The following is a 21,580-nucleotide window of genomic DNA, read 5'->3' as shown; positions in this document are numbered from 1 at the left end:
CAAGTGGATCCTCATCTTTAGAATCTGGTACGTATTTTACTTTTTAAATAAATTTTAGTTAATTATCATTCTATTATAACTCCTGTTTCGTGTACTTTATGTACTCAGTTATGGTTTATTCACTTGATTGTTGCCATGCAAAAGATGTTGGTTCTTATGGATCTGATTGTGGCTCAAATTGAAACACGGAATCTGGACGCAAGTAATTTAACCTTACAAGTCACATGGAAACTTGATAATCGTTGGGTTGGGTGAATGTTATCCATGAGTCTTAGTCTTATAGGCAACTTTCTAATAGCCTTGTTTACTTGAGATTAGGCAATTAGAAATGTTTCCTTAGCTATGATTCATGTTGGTAGCTTGCTGAACATGCGGTGTTTGTTGACCTTGAAAGGCATTACAATGATCTCACCCGACATGTGATACATATTCTGGTAGCAAAATTTTAGGTGTTTCTTTTTTGTATCTTTCTTATAAGAATGAATTACTTTCTTTTAATACTTTTTTTGTTTGTTTTTTGTTCAAGATTGAAATATGGTACCACAAGCAAAGCAGCAGTACGTGAGAGATTTTATGGTGGATATGTAACTATATATAGTTGCTGATTGAATGTTAATTTTTGGGGTTAAAAACTTGATATTTGTATATTTACATTAGGTGGATTTATAAGTGATGGATGTAAAATTTTTGGGGTAAAAAACTTGATATTTGTATATGTTAATTTGGTGGATGTATAAGTGATGGATGTAAATTTTTGGGGTTAAAAACTTAATATTTGTAAATTTATATTTGGTGGATGTATAAGTGATGAATGTAAATTTTTGGGGCTTAAAGCTTGAAGAATTGGTAAAATCTTATTGGTTTATAATTGATTTGCTAAAATATTTATATATAATCTTGTTTACAATCTTTCAATATTAGAAATTAGTTTCAAATATTCAAAAAATCATAATTAGAAAACTGAAATTGGACCTAATTTGCTAAAATTAGGTGAAAAATTGATTCGGATTTGTAACAGTTCGATTAACAATCGGTTCGGGTTGGTATCAGTTCGGGTAAAAAACAGTTCGATTAACAATCGGTTCGGGTTTGTATCAGTTCGGGTTAAAAACAGTTCGATCTTAATCGGTTTTAGTCAGGTTGCATTCGGTTACGTGCATAATTCGGGTCGGATTTGACTCGGGTCGATCACTGTTCAGTTCGGGTAACATCGGTTAAGGTTTATATGTCGGTTATAAAATTCGGTTGCAGTTCGAGTTCGATTTTGCCATTTTCGGTTATTAAACGGTTCGAGTGAAGTATCGGTTCGGGTAATTGCGGTTCGGTAAACCAAAAAACTTACATTTTTCGGGTCGGATAATTTTCGGTTCCGGGTCGGATTTTCGGGTCGGGTTTGTTTTGCACAACTCTAAGAATAAGATTGCAAAAGTGTAGTAGTCAGTACTTTTTGATTTGGATCATATAGGAATTAAGTTGTTTTTAAGAAAGTGATAATAAATAAAGAGAGAGAATAAATTAATATAAGAAGGGAAAGAATAAATTGTGTGGATAAAATTAAAAGAGACTTAAAATATATGGATGAGATTAAAAATAAGTGATGGACCATTGTCCAAAAATAAAAATGATGCAAATTAAGTGGGACGAACTAAAATGGAAAATGATGCAAATTCAATGGGACGAAGGGAGTAATAGATTAGAATATTACGAATATTCTTGTGAATATTAATTATTATGTAAATAATTATATACAAGATATGTTATATGTTCTAATACGCCCCCGCACACGAGAGCTTGTTGAAATGTGGATGCAACATATAATACTCTCATCATAGCTGGCGCTAATTATTCTACTTTAAATGAGGGGTAGTTGAGATTCAAACTCGTAACATCTTGTCGCGCTGGCTTCTACTATACCATGTTAAGAAACCAACTCAATTAATAGCTTAAATATATTGAGTCTCAGAATATATTATATACTTTAACAAAATCATCGTTGCATTGAACTTGTGTGAATATGATTAAAAGAAAAAAAATATACCTGAATAACAATATTGGCATATAACAGTCGACAAAGAAGACTTCAAAAAATTTAAGTGGAAAATGGCTATATAGTCAAAAAGTATTTGATTTTATGGGTATGATTTTCACACTAGAGTTAAATCCTCTAATTATAAAAAGAGTGGAAGGAAAGAGTACTGTTTATTATGAATAGTAAAAGTATTGTTTACTTTTCTACTTTTTCACTCTGCTTTTCACGCTTCTTTTGCTCCTCTTCTTTCCTCTTTGTTGTTATCACTGAACTTCCCTCTCTCACCTAAAAAGTTCTTCTCTCGGCTTCCTGCTTTACTCTTCTCCGGCTCTACTCTTCTCTTTCTCTGCTTCCTCAGTTTCTTTTCTTTCACCATTGATTTTCTCAAGGTTAGTTTCCATTATTAATGAAATCGTTGAGTTTCATTTTGATTTCATTGATTAAACTTCTTTAGATTGAAAATTCAGAGTTTTTTAGAAAACTTTAGGGTTAGTTTAATACATCGGATGATTATTGTTATGAATGGTGTGATTTGAGTGCACAAATTGATGAGTGCATTCATGTGTGTCTCTTGGGATGGAATCCTATGAGTGTGTTAATGTGAGTGTTTTAAGTTGGTAACTTAATGTTTGTAGTGTGTAAGTGTGATTTATTTGGTGAAGTAATCATGGGAGTTATTGGTGTTGATGGTGTTTTATAAAGAAGTGCAAAAGGTTTTTTAATGATGCTTTGCAATGTTAGTCGAGCAGAAACTGACAAAAAAGAATACTGAAGGTCGCTCGACCAGCTCGCTAGACCGAGCGAGCTCTTGGGTGGGTCAAGCGAACAAACAGAATACATCCAGTAGCCTGCTGTAGCTCGCTCGACCGAGCACGCTTTTGTTCCGGTTGAGCGGTTTCTTTTTGACAATTCATGAGCTGCTGACTTTTGTCCCTTTAACTTCTTGGAGCTATTTCAAAATAGTTATTACATAGAATTAAGGCTATATTGTCATTGAATGTACTTAGTACTATAAATAGAGAGCTCTCATGTTCATCCAAGGTACATCAAACATAACCCCTAAGCCAAACACATAGCCTTTGTTTTATCTCTTACTCAATTGTAATACTTCATTTGTAAGAGTGTTTTACTCCACTAAAATAATATAAACAAGCAGCTACACACCACGGAGGACGTAGACATCATTGAGTGAACCTCCTTAAATCATTGCGTTAATTTTTGCAAATTTTATTTTATCAAACGTTTGTTAGTTCATTGAAATTATTGTCATTAATCAAAATTCTTAACATCATATTGATCTTGTCGAATTATTTCAATTAACAACTTTGAGATTTACAAGCTTTATTTTCAGTCGGATGATCAAGAAATTCCTTTTATTGCTCAATGTACTAGCTCCGAAAGTTTTAATCGTACCCAATACGGATGATTTTTCCAGGCGATTGATTGCCGATGGTCTTATTTTTGGTACGTTTTATTTCATTAATTTTCATTTTAATTTTATCTTTTGTCATTTTTAGGTTATTTCGGTAGAAATTCACTTATTTTGTAGGGTTTTTTTTTTTTAATTGGGTTTTTGTTGTATTTGTCTGTTTTTATTCTTATTTCTTCTGATTTTTTTTGTTTATAAAGTAGGTAGCTTTCTTGTTTTTGTGATTTGTTTAACTGGGTTTTGTTGTTGTACTTCTCGTTTGGTTATCGGTTATTGGAATTGAGTATATAATATATTATTAAAAAGAAAGTTTAGGTTCTAATGCCGTAACATTGCAATTATATGATTTTTTTATTTAAAGTTATAGCCAAAAGAGTAATCATGTATCAAATTTTAACACAATCATATTGATTCCGCAATCATATTGATCCTCATTTTCATTGGCCATTGTAATTCGATTTTTAGTTTTAGCTTATTTTAGTTCAATGAGTGTTCGGAGAGAGTTTTTAAAGGGATGTTAAAGATTGAAAGTTTGAAAAGTAATCAGGGGTAGTTTTGAAAATTCAATATATAAGGAGTGGCGATAAAATAAAAAGGATGGCAAAGTTCAAAAATATTTACGGATTAGGTACTCCTGCATTTGCTTGATCTTGTTTCATTATTGTGTCTGATTTCAGGTTTGTTTCATTACCAATAACTTTAACCGATTCTTATTTGTCGCCATCCTTTTTATTTTATCGCCACCCCCTTCGAACGAATTTACCAAAATGCCCCTGGAATTAAAAAAATTACGAAAATGCCACTAACCTTAAAACCTCTATAAAACACTTCAAACTCACTCAATAACACTCTCATCACTTCCATAAATTCAAATTCTTCACTTAAAACTAATCGGAGCTAAAGCTTTGGAATCGAAGTCGTCAACGAAAAATCGAGGTAATTTTTAATTTAATTCAAACGAAAGAAAAAAAAAATTTGTTCATCACAGTCGCACTTTTTGTGCGACTGGGATGAATTTTAATTTTTTTTTTATTTTTAAAAAAATTTCGAATGAGTTTGTTGTAAAATTAATTTATTTTCTTAGTTATTGTTATTTAATAAATGTTGTAATAGATTGTAATATGATAATGTTGTTGTAAGAAGTATGTTTTAATTTAAATTTGAGAATAAAAAAAAGGAAAAAAAAAAATCAAAACCCTGTCTCACAACACAGTCGCACAAAAAGTGCGACTTAATCTAGGTGGAGTCGCACTTTTTGTGCGACTGGGATGAATATTTTTTTTTATTTTTTTTTTAAATTTCGAATGAGTTTATTGTAAAATTAATTTATTTTCTTAGTTATTGTTATTTAATAAATGTTGTAATAGATTGTAATATGATAATGTTGTTTTAAGAAGTAGGTTTTAATTTAAATTTTAGAAAAAAAAAGGAAAAAAAAAACAAATTCAAAACCCAGTTGCACAAAAAGTGCGATTTAACCTAGGTAGAGTCGCAGTTTTTGTGCGACTAAACATCTTTTTTTTTTTTTTTTTTAAATTCGAATCAGAAATTTGAAAAATTTATTTTTGAATTTTGTTTAATTTTTTGTTTTTTAAATTTCGAATCACAATTTAGAAATATTAAAATTTAATTTATTAATTTTTTATTTTATTTAAAATCAGAATTATGAATTATTTTATTTTTAATATTTATTTTTTATAATTTTCAAATCAGAATTTTTGAATAAAATTATTAAAATTTTTTTTATTTTTTTGTAATTAATTTTTTTTTATAAATTTCGAAACAGAATTTTGAATAATGATTTTTAAATTTTTTTATTTTTTTTTAAATCAGAAATATGAATTATTTTTTTATTTATATATTTTTTTTTTAATTTCAAATCAGAATTTTTGAAATATTTTGTTTTTACTATTTTTTTTAAATCAGAATTTTGAATAAATATTTTTGAATATATATTTTTTTTAAATTTCAAATCAGAATTTATGAATTTTTTTTTTATTTTTTGTTTTTTTTATTTCGAATTAGAATGTCGAATAATGTTTAATTTAATTAAATTTTATTTTTTTTTTAAATCAAAAATTTGAAATATGTGTTTTTAAATTTTTTTTTTTTTTTGAAAAATCAGAAATTTGAGTTAATTTTTTTTATTTATTTTTTTTTAAATTTCAAATCAGAATTTTTGATTTTTTTTTTTGTTTTTTTTAAAATTTCGTATAAGAATTTATTTAATTTTTTTTTATTGGAATGAATTTATTTTGTGTAATTAATTAATTACATTTTAGTTGTTTAAATATTTATGAATATAATAATTGTTTATTTTTTTGTAATTGTGAATTATTTTTGTTGTTACTTGTTTGTAATTTATATGATTGTAAGTGTTTATTATATTAACTTTGGAATGTCGTCTTAATTTAATTTTTTATGCTTATAAATTTTTATTAATAGTTATTAAAATACGAAAATTGTAGTAAATGGCTGGAAATCAAGGTAAAGGAAAAGGGTTTTTTAGAGGGTTATTGAGCGGCAATAGATCTAGGCCAACTTTACTGAGAGGGGGGTTACGGGATCTGCTAGGCGAGCAAGGCAAGAACAGGCGGCCGTACATAGTCAGGCCCAACGTTCAAGTACCCTAGAGCAAGTGCGTAGTCGCTTGGAGCGCCAGAGTAGCCTACATAGTCATACGGTCGGCTCAGGTGACGATCATACTGATTACGACAATTCTGTTAGCCGGGAAGAGTCTGTCGGTCAGGATGAGTCTGTCGGTCATCCTGTTGATTGGACGCTCATAAGAGGGCATGCTGGTAAGTTCAGGATTAGAGGGCATGGGTCGGCTGGCACTTCTGATCAGGCAGGAGTAAGCTAGGTTGAGGATGCGGCTCCACGGGGGAGGAGGCGCAACCAGTCCGCGGACACGGACTGGTTGATCACATCACCCCAGCCCGGGGGCCCTGTTGATACCACTTTAATACCCAGCTACGGTGGGCATGTAGCAAAGGTAATATTCGAGGGATTGGAGCGCACCCCTCCGATTTTGGAATGTCGTCCTCGGAAGAAGACGTTGGATTTAATCATCAGACTGCAGGACATGTCTGATGAATTGTACAGGGTGTTACCTGCCAGTCCCCTTGGTCGTCTGCTGTATATAATGCACCAGCACATCGACAGTGCTCTTATTACAGCATTTGTGGAAAGGTGGCAGCCTGATACCAACACCTTCCACATGCCTTGGGGGGAGATGAGTATAATGTTGCATGACGTGCAACGCATCTTAGGAATTGGTATTGACGGTTCACTTCCCGTGGAACCGTCTGATCAAGACTGGCAGCTGGGCCTGGCCGGCCTTTTTGGGGAGCCATTGTCGGAGCTGCGTGCGAAGGGGCACTTCACCAGCAGTAGCATTAACGTGGGTGCATTGTTGCAGCTATGCCACCGTTCTCAGACTATGGATACTCAAGCTACTGCTCGTGGATAAAACTAGAGTCGGGATGCGTCCTCACCCTGTTCTTGCTGTCGCCGCTGATCAGGCTGACATTGCCCGGGGTACTTTGACGCTTGCGTACTTGTATCGCCAACTGGGTATGGCGACAAGGACTGGGTGCAAGACTATTGCTGGTTGTCTGATACTGTTGCAGATATGGATTTACGAGTACTTCCCAGCCTTCCGCCCCAATCTGCGTCAAGCTGACATGCCGAACAAGACTAGGGCAGAGATGTGGTCCCCTCAGAAGCCAATCCGTGAGCTGAGCAGATTGAGAGACTGTAGGAGCATACTGGACGCCATGATAGAGACACAGGTGTTGTACATAAACTCAAACATAATTATGATTATTATATTAATATTATGTTATGTTGATTATGTTTATTTTCTTTGTGGGCAGGTGGAGTGGACTCCGTACATGACTTCTGCTAGGGCTTTATTGAACGAGCACCCACGTATCGCCTATATCGGTGGTATCACCTGTTTCGATGTCGTGGAGGTTTATTTGCCTGAGAGGACAGTGAGGCAGCTCGGTTTTGCACAGGATATTCCTCCCCCTCCGCTGAGACCTACCCAAGCTGTGCGACCGGCACAGGGCTCCTACTCAGTGACATTCTCTTCTTCTCCTATGTTTACTGAGATGTGGAGTAGGTTCCCCTACTGCGCTCGCGTAGTTGAGCAGGCATTGCGTCGGACATCGGTTCCATCAGAGGCTGGCCCTGATTACGTTGACTGGTTTAGAGTGTCTTCCCACTGTTTTCTCATCCCTGGTGAAGGACCTGCTGCTGCGTTTGGTGTAGCGGATAACAGAGTCAAATACGTTAGTGTTTCTAATTATATATTTCATTTTTATGTTTCATAACCGGAATTGACTTTGTAATTTTTTGACAATTCAATTGTATGATTTTTACAGTTTGCTGCTGAATATAGTGCTCGACTTGCGCCATTGCTCAGGATGCCAGCTATTGCCCAAATGACGCCTCGGAAAAGAGATGTTGCTGATATGTATTTAGATGATCTTAGAGAGTTGTTTGCGGAATGGCAACAGTGTAGAGGGCGTAGCCCTTAATAGACATTTGTGGATTTTGTAATGAATGAACAATTTTTTTTATAATCTGTATAGATGAACAACTTTTTGTGTTACGTGTTGCGTTTGAATCACTTACTAATTTATTAACTAAATTAATCATGCAATGAATACTATAAATATAATTATTACAATGAATAGAATTATAAAAATGATAACACTATATATAAACAGTACAATAAACACTATGGATTATCTAAATTGACCGCGTCTTCGACGCTGTTATTAGTCCCTTGTCGTTGAATGCCGCACATTATATTCCAAAGTGATATCCTGTTACGATACTGTCTTTATAAATCTGCACATTCATTGCTTGCTGCTGCTCTCCAATTTTGTTGGACTGGCGGCAGTAGCGATGAATCATCGTTCATTAAAAGCTGAACATAATGATTCTCGTTTACCCAAAGAACATGTATAAGTTTATTTACGCCATGCGTTCCCCCTGTTCTTCTTAAAGGAAGCATTAAGCAATTGTACATTGGATGACCATCCGCAGAGCCATAATACGCAATTGCTATGTTTGGAAACGTTGCTGCGGAATACAATGCTGTCGCCTCCATCCAGTGACTGAACGGAGCAGGTCCTTTGTTGTGGGCACCAATTCTGTATATAGCTTCCTCCACTGATTGATGTGATAGATAGACGCGTGCATATTGTTCTCTGTGCGTTTCAATTTCTAAAGTCATTGCACGTCGGAGCAGAGGTCATGCTTCCTCGCCCCCTAACTCTGTAACGGCAATGGCTCTAAATCCACAATTACCGTCACCTATGACATCAATCCAGTCAAACAGATATGGCGGAAGAATAAACGGAATGTTTTCTGGCCTCGGAAAAAGTTAAAAATCACGTCCTGCTGGACCATCTGAAAAAATAACAATATTTTAACATCACTCAATTGATCTAAAACATATAAGATTATATGAAAAGGAATAAGCGTACCAGATAAGTTGAAACTGAAGTTAATTCCAACTGATTACTGATGCGACCGGCTGCTAGATCTACCTCTGGATCTCCTGCGTGATGAAGATCTTGATCCACGACCCCTTGAGGACGATGTATTGTACTCAAACGCACTTTTGTTTCTCCTCAAGGTTCTGCTTGTCATTGGTCTTCCTTTCCTCGGTGGACTTGCTTGTGGCTCAGGTATATCGTTACTATCGGGGTGTAGCTCTTGTTCAAGTACTTCAGACACACGTCGTACAACTGAGGGGTCGGATTTTAAAACTTCATCCACCAACGATTGAAAGTACTCTTTATCATCGGCGTTTGCGTGCCGTACTTCTTCATTTGCCTCTTCTTCTGGATCTAAGTACTTTAACGTTTTCCAGAGCTGAAGTATATCGTCCAAGTACAAAGCACCATTAGACCTTATTGACAAGTAACAGTAACACGCGCATGGTAATCCGTGGGTTTTTTGAAGGACACAACCGCATCTTTCTATAAGACAACTGCCCAGGTTTAACATTCGTTTGTGCTCCATCATCAACTGTTCCAAGGCAAATATAGAAACATGACGATACAACGGTCTAAGAAAATTCAGTCGGGACGTCCTTGAAATGGAATTCTTAGATTCCTCAAGAGCTTGTCTTATTCTCGCTTGTTGATTCGTTGTTTGTGCGTGTGCCCTTTTAAAGAGCGTATCGAATGAGCTATTACCACTACCCAAGTAGTACTTGAAGGAAGAGTGTTGGCTTTCAACTCTACTGGTAGTACTGTTACCCAAGTGAAAACAATCATTCGTCCAGGCACGCACAAATTTCTGTTTGTGAGGAATCCATGTACCAGCCAAATATCGCACGACCTTCCGGTTCCTAGTCGACCAAGTGGACACAATCCCTTCCCATCTGTTTTCAAATTCGGCGATCGTCAGACTATTAACCAAGGGGTTCCATTTTGTTTGCCTGAATATCTGCCCCTGTTGATTTTTCTTGCCGCCACACAATTTATCGACCATGTTCTCCACGTCATTGCCTATATGCCACACGCATAATAAATGTCGTACATCTGCATCAAAAACATATTTAAAATTAATTCAAATATATATATATATATATATATATATATATATATATATATATATATATATATATATATATATATATATATATATATATATATAGGTCGATAATAATTAATAATAAAAACATGTTCACCTGGAAACACAACACTAATAGCTGCAGCCAAACCCTCATCCCGATCTGTTACGATTACGTCGGGCGCCTGGACTCTGCCGTAAATATCCCTCAATCGCTCCAACACTCAAGAATAAGACACAGCCGCCTCATCTCGCATCAAACAAAACGCGACCAAGAAGTTATGATTCGTTGGCATCATTCCAATGATTTCGCAAAGGGGCCACTTTTGCTTATTCGTTTTGTACGTTGTGTTTATCAACACAACATGGGGCCACAAACGTAGCATCTGGATAGATGTCGGATTCGCAATCAATAATCTAGTCAACTGACCTTCACTATCCAAGTCTGTCCAAACTACATAATTATGCTCCGTGGCCATATATAGACAGTGTTGAAGAGGAGTCCTGCCAGCCATTTCTTCTCTCCTTATTGATTGTCTTACATTGTAAATTTTGATTCATACTAGCATAAAAACGAGGAAAATGTCTTCTAATTGAAGACATTATAAACGCTGGTTGCATGCCAGTTGCACTCAGATCTCGTATGTGCTGCTTGATATCGACATTCATCCTATTTACTCTTATTTGACCATCTATGTACATGAAGAACGGGTGGTTATGTCTTCCTTTTTCACCAGGAAACACTCTAACCGTCCAAAGTCTTTCCTCTGGGTTACGACTAGTTCCTAAAATCATAAATTTACACCCACAACCTCTACTTTTGGAACCAGGTCGGGCTGCATTGTCTAAGTTATGTAAATCACCCCTTCTATTATCGTAGCGGTGACATCTTAAGTACAGACTCACTCTAGAACGTTCATCTTTTTTTTTATATGAAGCACGTGTAAATTGAAATCCAATTGTTACCGCTATCTCATTAGCCCAAGCATGTAACTCATCTACAGAATCAAATTCTCTATCGGTAACAAATCTATCAGAATAATCTACATTATCCCCAAAATTTTCAAAGTCCTGCAAATAATAATTATAATAACATTATCATAATATATCAAAATAATAACAACTTCAAAAATAATTATAAAAAATAAGAAGAATTAATTTTTCAATAAAATAATTAAAATAAAATAACATTATCATAGCACAATAATACATTAAAATAAAATAATATATTACAACATTTATGAAATAAAAATAACTTAAAAAATAATTTAATTAAACAAAAATAAAAATAACTTAAAAAATAATTAACTTAAAAAATAATTTAATTAAACAAAAATAAAAATAACTTAATAAATAATTTAATAAAAAAATAATTTAATTTATGAAATAAAAATAACTTAAACATTAATTTAATTAAAAAACTATTTAATTTATGAAATAAAACTAACTTAAAAATAAATTTTCTAATTTGAAGTTCACATTAAAATAACTTAAAAAATAATACAACATTTATGAAATAAAAATAACTTAACAAATAATTTACTTAAAAAAAATTAAAAATAACTTAAAAAATAATTTAATTAAACAAATATAAAAATAACTTAAAAAATAATTAACTTAAAAAATAATTTAATTAAACAAAAATAAAAATAACTTAAAAAATAATTAACTTAAAAAATAATTTAATTAAACAAAAATAAAAATAACTTAAAAAATAATTAACTTAAAAAATAATTTAATTAAACAAAAATAAAAATAACTAAAAAAATTATTTAATTAAAAAATAATTTAATTTATTAAATAAAATAAAAATAACTTAAAAATATATTTTTTAATTCGAAGTTCAAACAAAAAAAAAAAAAAATTCGAGTCGCACAAAAAGTGCGACTCCACCTAGGTCCAGTCGCACTTTTTGTGCGACTCACCCTAGGCACAGTCGCACTTTTTGTGCGATTTGTTATGTTAATTTTTTTATTTTTATATTTTTTTTAATTTTTAATATTCAACACTACTACACTAATTATTATAATAACATTATCATAATATAATAATTTCAAATACTTTAATTAACAACAACTTAAACAATAAATTTATTTATTTATTTTTTTTTTTTAAATAAATAAAAAGAAAAAAAATTAAAATCTCCAGTCGCACAAAAAGTGCGACTCATCCTAGGTCCAGTCGCACTTTTTGTGCGACTGGTTTGTGCGACTGCATCCCAATTTTTTTTTTTCCGGCAAAAATCGAACCGTTTAATTACTTACCGAATCGTTACCATGCTCGTCTTGGTAATGCCATTGATGTTCGATGTAGAGATCTAGCTTGTTTAAGTTAACGTAGTGTTTTTAATGAGTTTTTAGAGAGAAAGTACCGTGTTTGAATTCGAATATACTACAATAACGCATCTGAAAATTCAATATATATAAAGTTCGGATAATAATGTTATTAAGCGATAACAGTGTTATTAAGTGATAATAATAGTGTTGTTAAACATTTTTTGAGTGAAATGACATTTTTGTAATTTTTTAAATGTCAGGGGCAATATCGTAATTTCATTATAAAGGAGGTGGCGAAAAAATGAAAATGGTGGCGACAAATAATAATTCCCTAACTTTATTCTGTATTTTCTTGGCTTGCTTGTGTTCTAAGGCTAGATTCGCTGCTTCCTTTTTTAATTCAGTTTTTATTTATTTATTTTTATTTTCAGGTTTCTGCCTTTATATACTACTCCGGTAAACAGTATATAATATATTCTGCAGTTTCAGTTATGTCAAAGGACCAACTCAATCAAAAGTTTTAAGTTTATGGTTGAGAGAATCAATTTAATTAAAAGCTTAAAATTTATGGTTGAGACTCCAATATATATATACATATATATATATATATATATATATATATATATATATATATATATATATATATATATATATATATATATATATATATATATATATATATATATATATATATATATATATATATATATATATATAGAGTAAATTATAATAAACTACCTATTATATACCTCTATTTGCAAAAAACTACCTTATATAAAATTTTTGCAAAAAACTACCTTATATAATACTTTTCTTTGCAAAAGACTACCTTCTAACGGTTTGAAGCGTTTGACCGTCTTAATTAACGGTTGACTATCACGTGATAGTCACGTGAGCTTATAATTCTTTCCTTCTTCTTCATTTCAGAATCTTCATTGCAGTTGCTTCCCATTCTTCATTCGAAAAGATCAATGCTCTAACTTCTTGAATTCGCTCCTTTCTTCCTTGCGACATCTTCTTGCTGAAACATCTAACCTATAGAGGTATGTAGTACTACTCAATTAAGGTTTTGTTCTTCATTGTTGTATTTTATTTTGTCTTTAAAATTGAACTCGTTTTACAAATCTGCTTCCTTGGGCTGCGCTTTTCCCATTCAATTTCCTGTTTTTATCTTGTAATTTGTTAATTGATTGTTGTTGTGTGTGAATAATGTATTATGGTTCCTAAAATTAGATAAATCAATAAGATGAAGAAATTGAAAATCTGAAAAAAGCAAGTACTTCGAAAATGCAGCATTCTGAGTTGGCAACTGAATTGGGCAATGTTAGGATAGATGAGGTGGAGCTCGAAAGATCTGATGTGGCACATGAGGTTGTGGATGAGTTGGAAAGAGCAAATGTAGATGTTGATGTTGGGCAAATGGGACCACCAAACACATATACGGGTTATAAAGAATGTGTAAGTGCTAACCCTAGATCTAAAACAACTAACTCAGCTGCTATTTCTACCCTAAACCTTAAACTAAATGAGAGAGGCCACATAGAGCAAGAACTTTCTGATTTTGAGGATAGCAGTAATGATGATTACAGTTGTGGTGATGAGGATGAATATGATAATGATTCTGATTTGTTTGCAGAAAATGTAGTTTATGGTCTCGATGATGTGTTTATAGGTGATGATGAAATTAGATTGTTAGTAGATAAGGAGGTTGATGAGGAAAACAATAGAGACATATACTTTAATGATGATGAATTGGAGTCTGATGATGATGATTTGGGTGCATTAAATGTTGATGAGGAAGGTATAGCCAGCTATCCTACATTCAATCCTGAGGTTGATTTTAAGGGTAAGATCAATTTGACTTTAGGCCTTAAGTTTCCTTCTACATATGTCTTTAGAAAAGCATTGAGGTACCATGTTATTGAATGTGGTTACAATTATTATTACCTGCATAATGGTAGAAGTAGGATAAGTGTGTATTGCTACAATAGATGCGATTGCGTGAAATCGAAAGCTACAATTGTGAACTGTGTTTGTGGGAAGGATAAGAAGTGTTTTTTTAAGGTTCATGCTGTGAAGTTGAAAGATGAGGAGACACTTCAAATAAGGAGTTATTTTCCCGAGCACACTTATGGTCACCAACACCAAAATAACAAAGTCACTGCTTTATATTTAGCTGAGAAATACATACAGGATTGGAGGGAAAATCCAAATTGGGAATTAAAGGCATTTAAGAAACGGGTAAACAGGGAGTTAGGTTGTGAAGTGAAGTACTCTAAGTGTTACATGGCTAAAAGAATTGCTAAGAAAATGATAGTTGGTGATGCTAGTGAAGAGTATAGCAGGGTGTGGGATTATGCGGAAGCAATAAGGAGGTTTAACCCTGGAAGCACTGCAATCGTGAAATGCATCGGAATAGACACACCTCCACCCTTGTTCCAAAGGATGTATATATGTTTGTCAGCATGTAAGGAGGGTTTTGTTGCTGGCTGTAGGCCTATTATATGTGTTGATGGGGCACATTTGAAGGGACCTTTCCCTGGGGTGTTGCTGACTGCTGTAGGTAAGGATGGAAACAATAACATCTTCCCTGTTGCAAGGGCTGTGGTCGAAACAGAAAACGTAGAAACTTGGACTTGGTTTCTAAATCTTCTCGTAGAAGACCTAAAGTCGGTTAATCCATCAAGTAGTTGTGTAGAAGCAGGATGTGAAGATTTTACCTTCATGCGCGATAGGCAAAAGGTATGAACGTAATAACTTGTTAACACATATCTTGTTTCAAATTTAAATATTGTTATAACCCTAATACTAATTTGTGGACAATGTAGGGTTTGATTGAAGCTTTGAACTCAGTGATTCCTGAAGCTGAAATTAGGTTCTGCTGTAGGCATATTTGGGCTAATTTCAAGATCAAGCTTCCTGGAGAGTTGTAGGCATATTTGGGTGCTGCAAACACAGCAAACATACCAAAACCAACATACACAGCAAGCACAACACAACAAACACTTAACCACTGTATGTTGTTGTTCTAGGCAGAAGGCAAACACAGCAAACACAACATACACAGCAAGCACAACACAGCAAACACAACACACATTACATAAACACAAGTGTATTTACAGTACCTGCAAAGAAATTAAATGGAAAAAATAAAAGCTTAATTCATTCATTCATTCATCATGATCAAGCTACAATACCCAAATCACTATTACAATTATTCTTAAATAGGTCCTAAACTTCAATTACTAGCCTTGATTATTACAAGAAACACCAACAAAAAACAAAAGAAAAACCCTAATACAAAGCTTGTAATCTGATTTCCATGCTTCCTCTCATTCATCCATTTCTTCTTAATCCTTTTAATTTCTGAAATTGCTTGTTCCTTTTCATGTTCCAAGCAACAAACCCTTGATGTCAAAATCTTGATTTCGGTTGCCAATTGTCGCTTCTCGTCCACAAGCTTGTTAGTGACTTCTCTTTGCCAAACAGCCATTTCAGGTTCATCAACCCATTTAAACTTTTTGCATCCCCTCCAATTTGTATCAGGATCATAAAAAACGCAAGTCTTAAACCTTCTTCCTGGATTTTCCTTGGTCCATGAAACCCTCCTTGCAAAGGGAACTCCACACCCACATTTTTCAGGTACCGATTTTTCGGTAGAAGAAGAAGAAGAAGACATTACTAATTACCTGGAAAAAATTGGGTTGTTTGAATGATTTAGGGATTGGAAATCAAGGGATTGATAGGGAGAAGGGAGAAAGACAAATTACAGCAACATTTTAGGGTTCTTCGAATGAAAGAAGGAGGAGCAACTGCAATGAAGATTCTGAAATGAAGAACAAATAAAGCATTATAAGCTCACGTGACTATCACGTGATAGTCAACCGTTAATTTAGACGGTCAAATACAAAAAACCGTTAGAAGGTAGTCTTTTGCAAATAAATGTATTATATAAGATAGTTTTTTGCAAAAAAATTTAGATAGAGTAGTTTTTTGCAAATAGAGGTATATAATAGGTAGTTTATTATAATTTACTCATATATACGACTGATTTTAATGGGGCTTATACAACGTTAACATCAATTTTTTGGTTTACATCATCTAATTATTATGATTATATTTATGGATTTCGATTTTCATCAGAGTTAGACAAAGAATTTTTGGATTATGAGAGGGGAGTGCGTATTTCAGGAGTAAATGTTGAGGAAAATGAGACAATTTTACTTCCGACTTCGATAGAGTTGCTGCAAATCATGATAATTGAGATAAAGGGAAAAGGAGCATTAACAGATGTTTTACCCTCCCTAGTTGGGGCTTTAGACTTGCAGAGTATTTACATTGAAGAATGTAGAGGGTTGGAATACATATCAAAAGGGACACAACAATTAAACCTTGAAAGTTTATATCTGAAGGAGTTGCCTGACTTGATTAGGATAGTAGAATTCAAAAGTTGTTCCTTTTCCCTACTTAATGCAATAGAAATCTACGATTGTCCGAGGCTACAGGTGGTGTTTCCATTAATCAATTCCAAGCAGTTGAAACTCCCAAGCTTGAAATCATTACATGTAAGAGATTGTGAGGCGTTGGAGCAGATATTTGAAACAAACAACGACACTATTCCCAATCTTGTTCTTTCTCTTCCTAAATTACAGGTCCTATCATTGTGTAATCTTCCGAAATTGCACTGTATATACCAGGGGCTACTGGTATTTTGTGCTAATATTTCTGGTTTTGAAATTAATGAATGTCCGAAGCTCAAGGTGTTGAACGAATCAAAACATCGTCTAATGTTCTCTGCATCACCATCAATGCTAGCTTCCATTACCGAAGATGCAAGATTTTGGGAGATCGTCCGACAGCATGAAACCCTAAATGTTTCTCTCATTTCTGATCGAATCAATCAGATTATCAAACGCGATACCTTGCTTGGTGATGTAGATAATAAAGACGATGAAACAAAAAAGATTGTCTTTGATTTAACAAGTCAAATCCAATCACAGCTTCCACATTCACCTCTAATTTCGATTTCTGATGAAGCAGAGAAGAACAACAGACTAAAATGGGGTAAAACCTTATCCCTTATGACGATAAGAGAAAAAAACAACTACATGGGGTGGGAAGCGTCTTTATCTCTTCCATTACACAATGAGACAAACACAAGCAACAAAGGCAAATGGGGAACATCCTTATCCCTATCCCTTTGTTAATTTTTAAGTATGTAAATATTGCTTGCTCCATCTTATAATGCCTTTGCTAAACTTTTTTTTTCATATTTTATCTAGATTTTAATAGTTGATACAGTTATTAACTGTAGCAACTATTGTTTATTAACTGATTTTATTTATTTATATTTATTCATGTATAATATAAAATATAGTCAAGTGAGATTTGTTTGATTTGTCTTAATACATATTTTCATAATATTAACTTTTAAGAATTTTTTATCATATAAAACTAAAGATGTTAAAGATTAATATCAGGTATTCGATATATTGAAAGAGTAGAAGCTATTAAAAACAAGAGAAAGTATGTTTCACAATAGCTGCTACGGAATAAAAGAAAAGTAATATGGATCAGAGAAGTAGGGAGAAGAAAAAAAAGAAAAAATGTTTATCTCATTAAAGGCAAGTAGCCAAGTACAAGTTTTAAACCATTTTTAGCTAACTAATTGGTGACACAATTTCACTTACTAATCTATCCTAATTAGTAATTAGTCTTCACTAGGGATGGGCATCATCGGTATGATATGGGTCGGGTTTAAGTATAAAATAATATATTAAGTAATTTTTCGTCCATTTATACAAAATTATTTGGATTTTGATAAGTGTAATTTTTTGCACTAATTTATATCATTTTATGCTCATTAATATTGGATATTGTTAGTAATTTTGTGATTTTTTGAATATATTTATACTATTTATCCATTTTGGTTATTCATATTGATTTTGAGTGGGTTATATTATTTAAGCATAAAAACTTATGATTTTAAAGATGACGGAGTAACCTAAGGGAATTTTAGCTCGGTTGAAGATGTTTTATAAAGAAGACGAGCAAAAGAGTTGAAAATTTTTTATAATGCAAAATTTTGAGGTAAAATTTGATACATGTTCCCTCTTTTGATCGTAGCTTTTGATAGAAAGAACATAATAATGCAAGGTTTGTGGAGTTAGAAACTAAATTTTGAGAGCTTTCCAATGGAACAGTTTATGCCCGATTTCGACAATTGAGCTAGAAATGGCAACCTTTCAAATTTGCTGCGATTTCCAATGCGATAAAAGTCAACTCGGTTTCATCTTTTGGGACAAAAAACGTCGTGTCGATGTTGCTTTTTGAAAAATTGGCTTTTGCTCGGTGACTAAAGTCGACTCAGCTTCAAATGGAAAGAGGAGAAAGCCGAGTCCACCTTACATAGGAAAACGTACTAGTACTTGCTCCAATTAAAAGAATATATGATGCTCTACATATATTAGCATTGAGATTGATTAAATTACCTTATAAATATTCTTTAAAAAGTACAAATAAAAAATTAAATTAAACCCAATTTGAAATTTCATATATTAGGAAAAAGTTGCATTACAAATTTATAAGATCATACCAAGAGCAAAGTAATTTTCATTTATCAGGTCGTGCTTAATGGGCCCGGCCCGTTCAAGCAAGTCTGTATATGGCCTGTCACGCACATAGGGCTACTCACAAGTCACAACCTTATCAACCCTACTAATAATATTTAGATGGTGGAAATTATACATTATGACACACTATTATTCCACTCAAATTCTTATATGAGACGGTATTTCCGTAAGACGTGCTTTATACATAGGTTTAATAGCCCAATAACACCTATTAATATCAGATGAACTTTTTGTTTTGATGTCGTCTCACCGAGAGGTCTCGCACAAGAGTATCTCATCATTTTATGGTTCTCAAAGACAAAAATGACGACGAGATATAAAATTAAGGGGACTTATAAGGTGAGATTTGGTTTTGGGATTATTTAGGCCATGATCAGAGCCATGTTATCCAAAAACTTCATGTTAAATTGTGCCACACACAAAACATAAGAATAGTAGTCGAATCGGCTCAGTATAGATTTTTTTAGCTCATAGTATTATGTTTTCAACCCTACGTAAAAATATTGTTTACTAGTCTGCTCAACATCAACAAAGAAAACACACTGAAACAGACACACTACAGCTGCAAGTATTCATTTGCTAGTCGATTAGTCTGCTTTATTCTGTAGCAGCTTCATACTACCTTCTATCATTTCTAAATTTAGAAACCATCTGATTACACAGAGTTTTGGATGGAATAAGTTTCTAAAAATAGAGTATTTAGGCTTAAGCAACTACAAGTGTTGTTGCAGTTCATTCAAAGTGTTCCACCATACATGTATATCATGTTCCCTTCTCAACATATCTGCTATACGAATAATTACGCCAGGTACATTCCCACATTGTTGTAAGATACGATGTGCTACGCCTTCCATTTCTTCCGAGTCATATTCACTCACCTGCACCTCTTTTCGAAACAGCTCATGTGCTTCATCTTCTGACAACGGCTGCAGCTCGATTGTTTCTTGTGACTGCATTCTTCGCAAAACATTTGGTGAACGTGTAGTGAAAATCAATTTTCCCCCATTTGAATGCACAGGGATACCTACTTCAATTAATCTGAAATCTCTTATTAAACCATCTAGTATAAGAACAAATTTCCCTTTACTTCTCAAAGCTCTGTATAAAAAATCAGGCCGCCTACCTTCATCCTCTTCAGCTAATTCTAACCCAAGTGTTAGAGCAATCATGCTCGACAACTCATGGTTCGTGATATTCTCCCTAATTTGTACATAATAAACATTCGTGTTTACTAATATTCGGTTGTAGATATGCTTAACGATTTCTGTTTTGCCGGTACCTTGTGCTCCATGAACACCAATACATGATATCCGATCTGATTTTATAAACTCCAACACTTTCTTGATATTACCGAATGCTTCGCTACCTATTAGGTTGGAAGTCAGATAAGGAAGCTCCAGTCTTACATTAGATATCAAGGGAGCAGTCTGTAAAGACGTTCCAGTATCCAAGAGTTGTTCTACTTGCTGAAGTTTCTTGTCGACATGAACGATCCCTAACCAAGCGCGATAAAAGAAATCTACGAAAATGTTCATATCTCTTCCTGCCTGCTCCAGAATATCCTTAACTTGGTTATCCACAGTCTGCACGTTTTCCAACCAATTTCGTACTTCTGCCTTCACTTGGCGAAGGGTCTGATGCTCTGCAGCAGATGCCTCTGATCTGATGTCATGGGCTTTTCGGGTTAATCTTGTTGTTTTCATATGGAGGGTGTTTGTGTCGTTCTTCAAGTTGTTATAGTAGTTTAACCAATTAGGTAATTTGATCATGAAATTGATTGTATCGTTTATAGATTCCCTCATACTCCACATCGTCCCCAATAAACTAACGAAGTTGAAGGCAAGTGAAATTCCGAGCACAATGAGGGACAAAAATAGCACAGCTGAAGTATTTACATCAGGAAACACATAGTAAACATGATACCCTTGCAAATGAAAGCAGTGTATTTTAGTAGCATAATCAAAAACCCAGATGCGACTCGTACCCGTCTCTACTCACTTATAGGGTTTGAATCTTGTTCAAAAACCTGTTTTTTTTTTTTTTTTTTCTAAAAACATATTCAACTAATAAGGATTTTTTGATACAAATGAATATAGCCAGAGAAAGCATTAATTAATAAGATTAAAAAAAAACGTACCATATTCAAACATCATGTAGCTGTTTTGGTTTGCTGAAAAATATAGGCAGAGAAAGCTCTTGCAAATGAATATGAGAAGCCCAAGATATGAAATGAAAAAGTAAAGTTAAAGTTACTTCATAAATACCTCCTACATAGAGCTGTTCAAAACAAACCCGATCCGAAAATCCGACCCGAAAAAATGTAAGTTTTTTAGGTTTACCGAACCGATACTTCACTCAAACCGTTTGATAACCGAAAAGGGCAAAATCGAACTCGAACTGCAACCGAATTTTATAACCGACATATAAACCTTAACCAATGTTACCCGAACAGAACAGTGATCGACCCGAGTCAAATCCGACCCGAATTATGCACGTAACCGAATTTAACCTGACTAAAACCGATTAAGATCGAACTGTTTTTAACCCGAACTGATACAAACCCGATCGATTATTAATCGAACTGTTTTTAACCCGAACTGATTGTAAATCGAAC

General features: G+C 33.6%; 2 protein-coding genes across 3 annotated transcripts; one reads left to right on the top strand and one right to left on the bottom strand.

Moving 5' to 3' along the window:
- The first annotated feature begins 534 nt into the window (after positions 1-534).
- LOC130808248 (uncharacterized) lies at positions 535-8,175 on the top strand. The gene is made up of 6 exons (XM_057673730.1): positions 535-584; positions 6,033-6,259; positions 6,449-6,642; positions 6,731-7,252; positions 7,337-7,756; positions 7,850-8,175. Exons 1-6 carry the CDS (start codon positions 535-537, stop codon positions 8,003-8,005), a joined length of 1,569 nt encoding a protein of 522 aa, XP_057529713.1. The 3' UTR covers positions 8,006-8,175.
- An 11,223-nt stretch (positions 8,176-19,398) lies between these two features.
- LOC130809155 (probable disease resistance protein At1g15890) lies at positions 19,399-21,184 on the bottom strand. 2 transcript variants are annotated; one of them, XM_057674805.1, is made up of 2 exons: positions 21,104-21,184; positions 19,399-20,848 (listed from the first exon to the last, which is right to left on the bottom strand). In XM_057674805.1, exons 1-2 carry the CDS (start codon positions 21,117-21,119, stop codon positions 19,680-19,682), a joined length of 1,185 nt encoding a protein of 394 aa, XP_057530788.1. In that variant the 5' UTR covers positions 21,120-21,184; the 3' UTR covers positions 19,399-19,679. The 2 variants fall into 2 exon arrangements, with proteins under 2 accessions (XP_057530788.1, XP_057530789.1); XM_057674806.1 differs by having other exon boundaries at positions 19,399-20,790; positions 21,104-21,183.
- Positions 21,185-21,580: the final 396 nt, after the last annotated feature.

This window comes from Amaranthus tricolor, chromosome 3 (genome assembly GCF_026212465.1).
Source record: "Amaranthus tricolor cultivar Red isolate AtriRed21 chromosome 3, ASM2621246v1, whole genome shotgun sequence".
NCBI classification, from domain to species: Eukaryota; Viridiplantae; Streptophyta; class Magnoliopsida; order Caryophyllales; family Amaranthaceae; genus Amaranthus; species Amaranthus tricolor.
This window is presented reverse-complemented; position numbering and strand designations above follow the sequence as displayed.

Bases quoted from the DNA above. Each gene is read 5' to 3' on its own strand.
- LOC130808248 (XM_057673730.1), top strand. From the start codon at position 535: ATGGTACCACAAGCAAAGCAGCAGTACGTGAGAGATTTTATGGTGGAT. The intron at 585-6,032 runs GTAACTATATAT...GGGATCTGCTAG, and splicing joins AGAGATTTTATGGTGGATAT to GCGAGCAAGGCAAGAACAGG. The intron at 7,757-7,849 runs GTTAGTGTTTCT...TGATTTTTACAG, and splicing joins CGGATAACAGAGTCAAATAC to TTTGCTGCTGAATATAGTGC.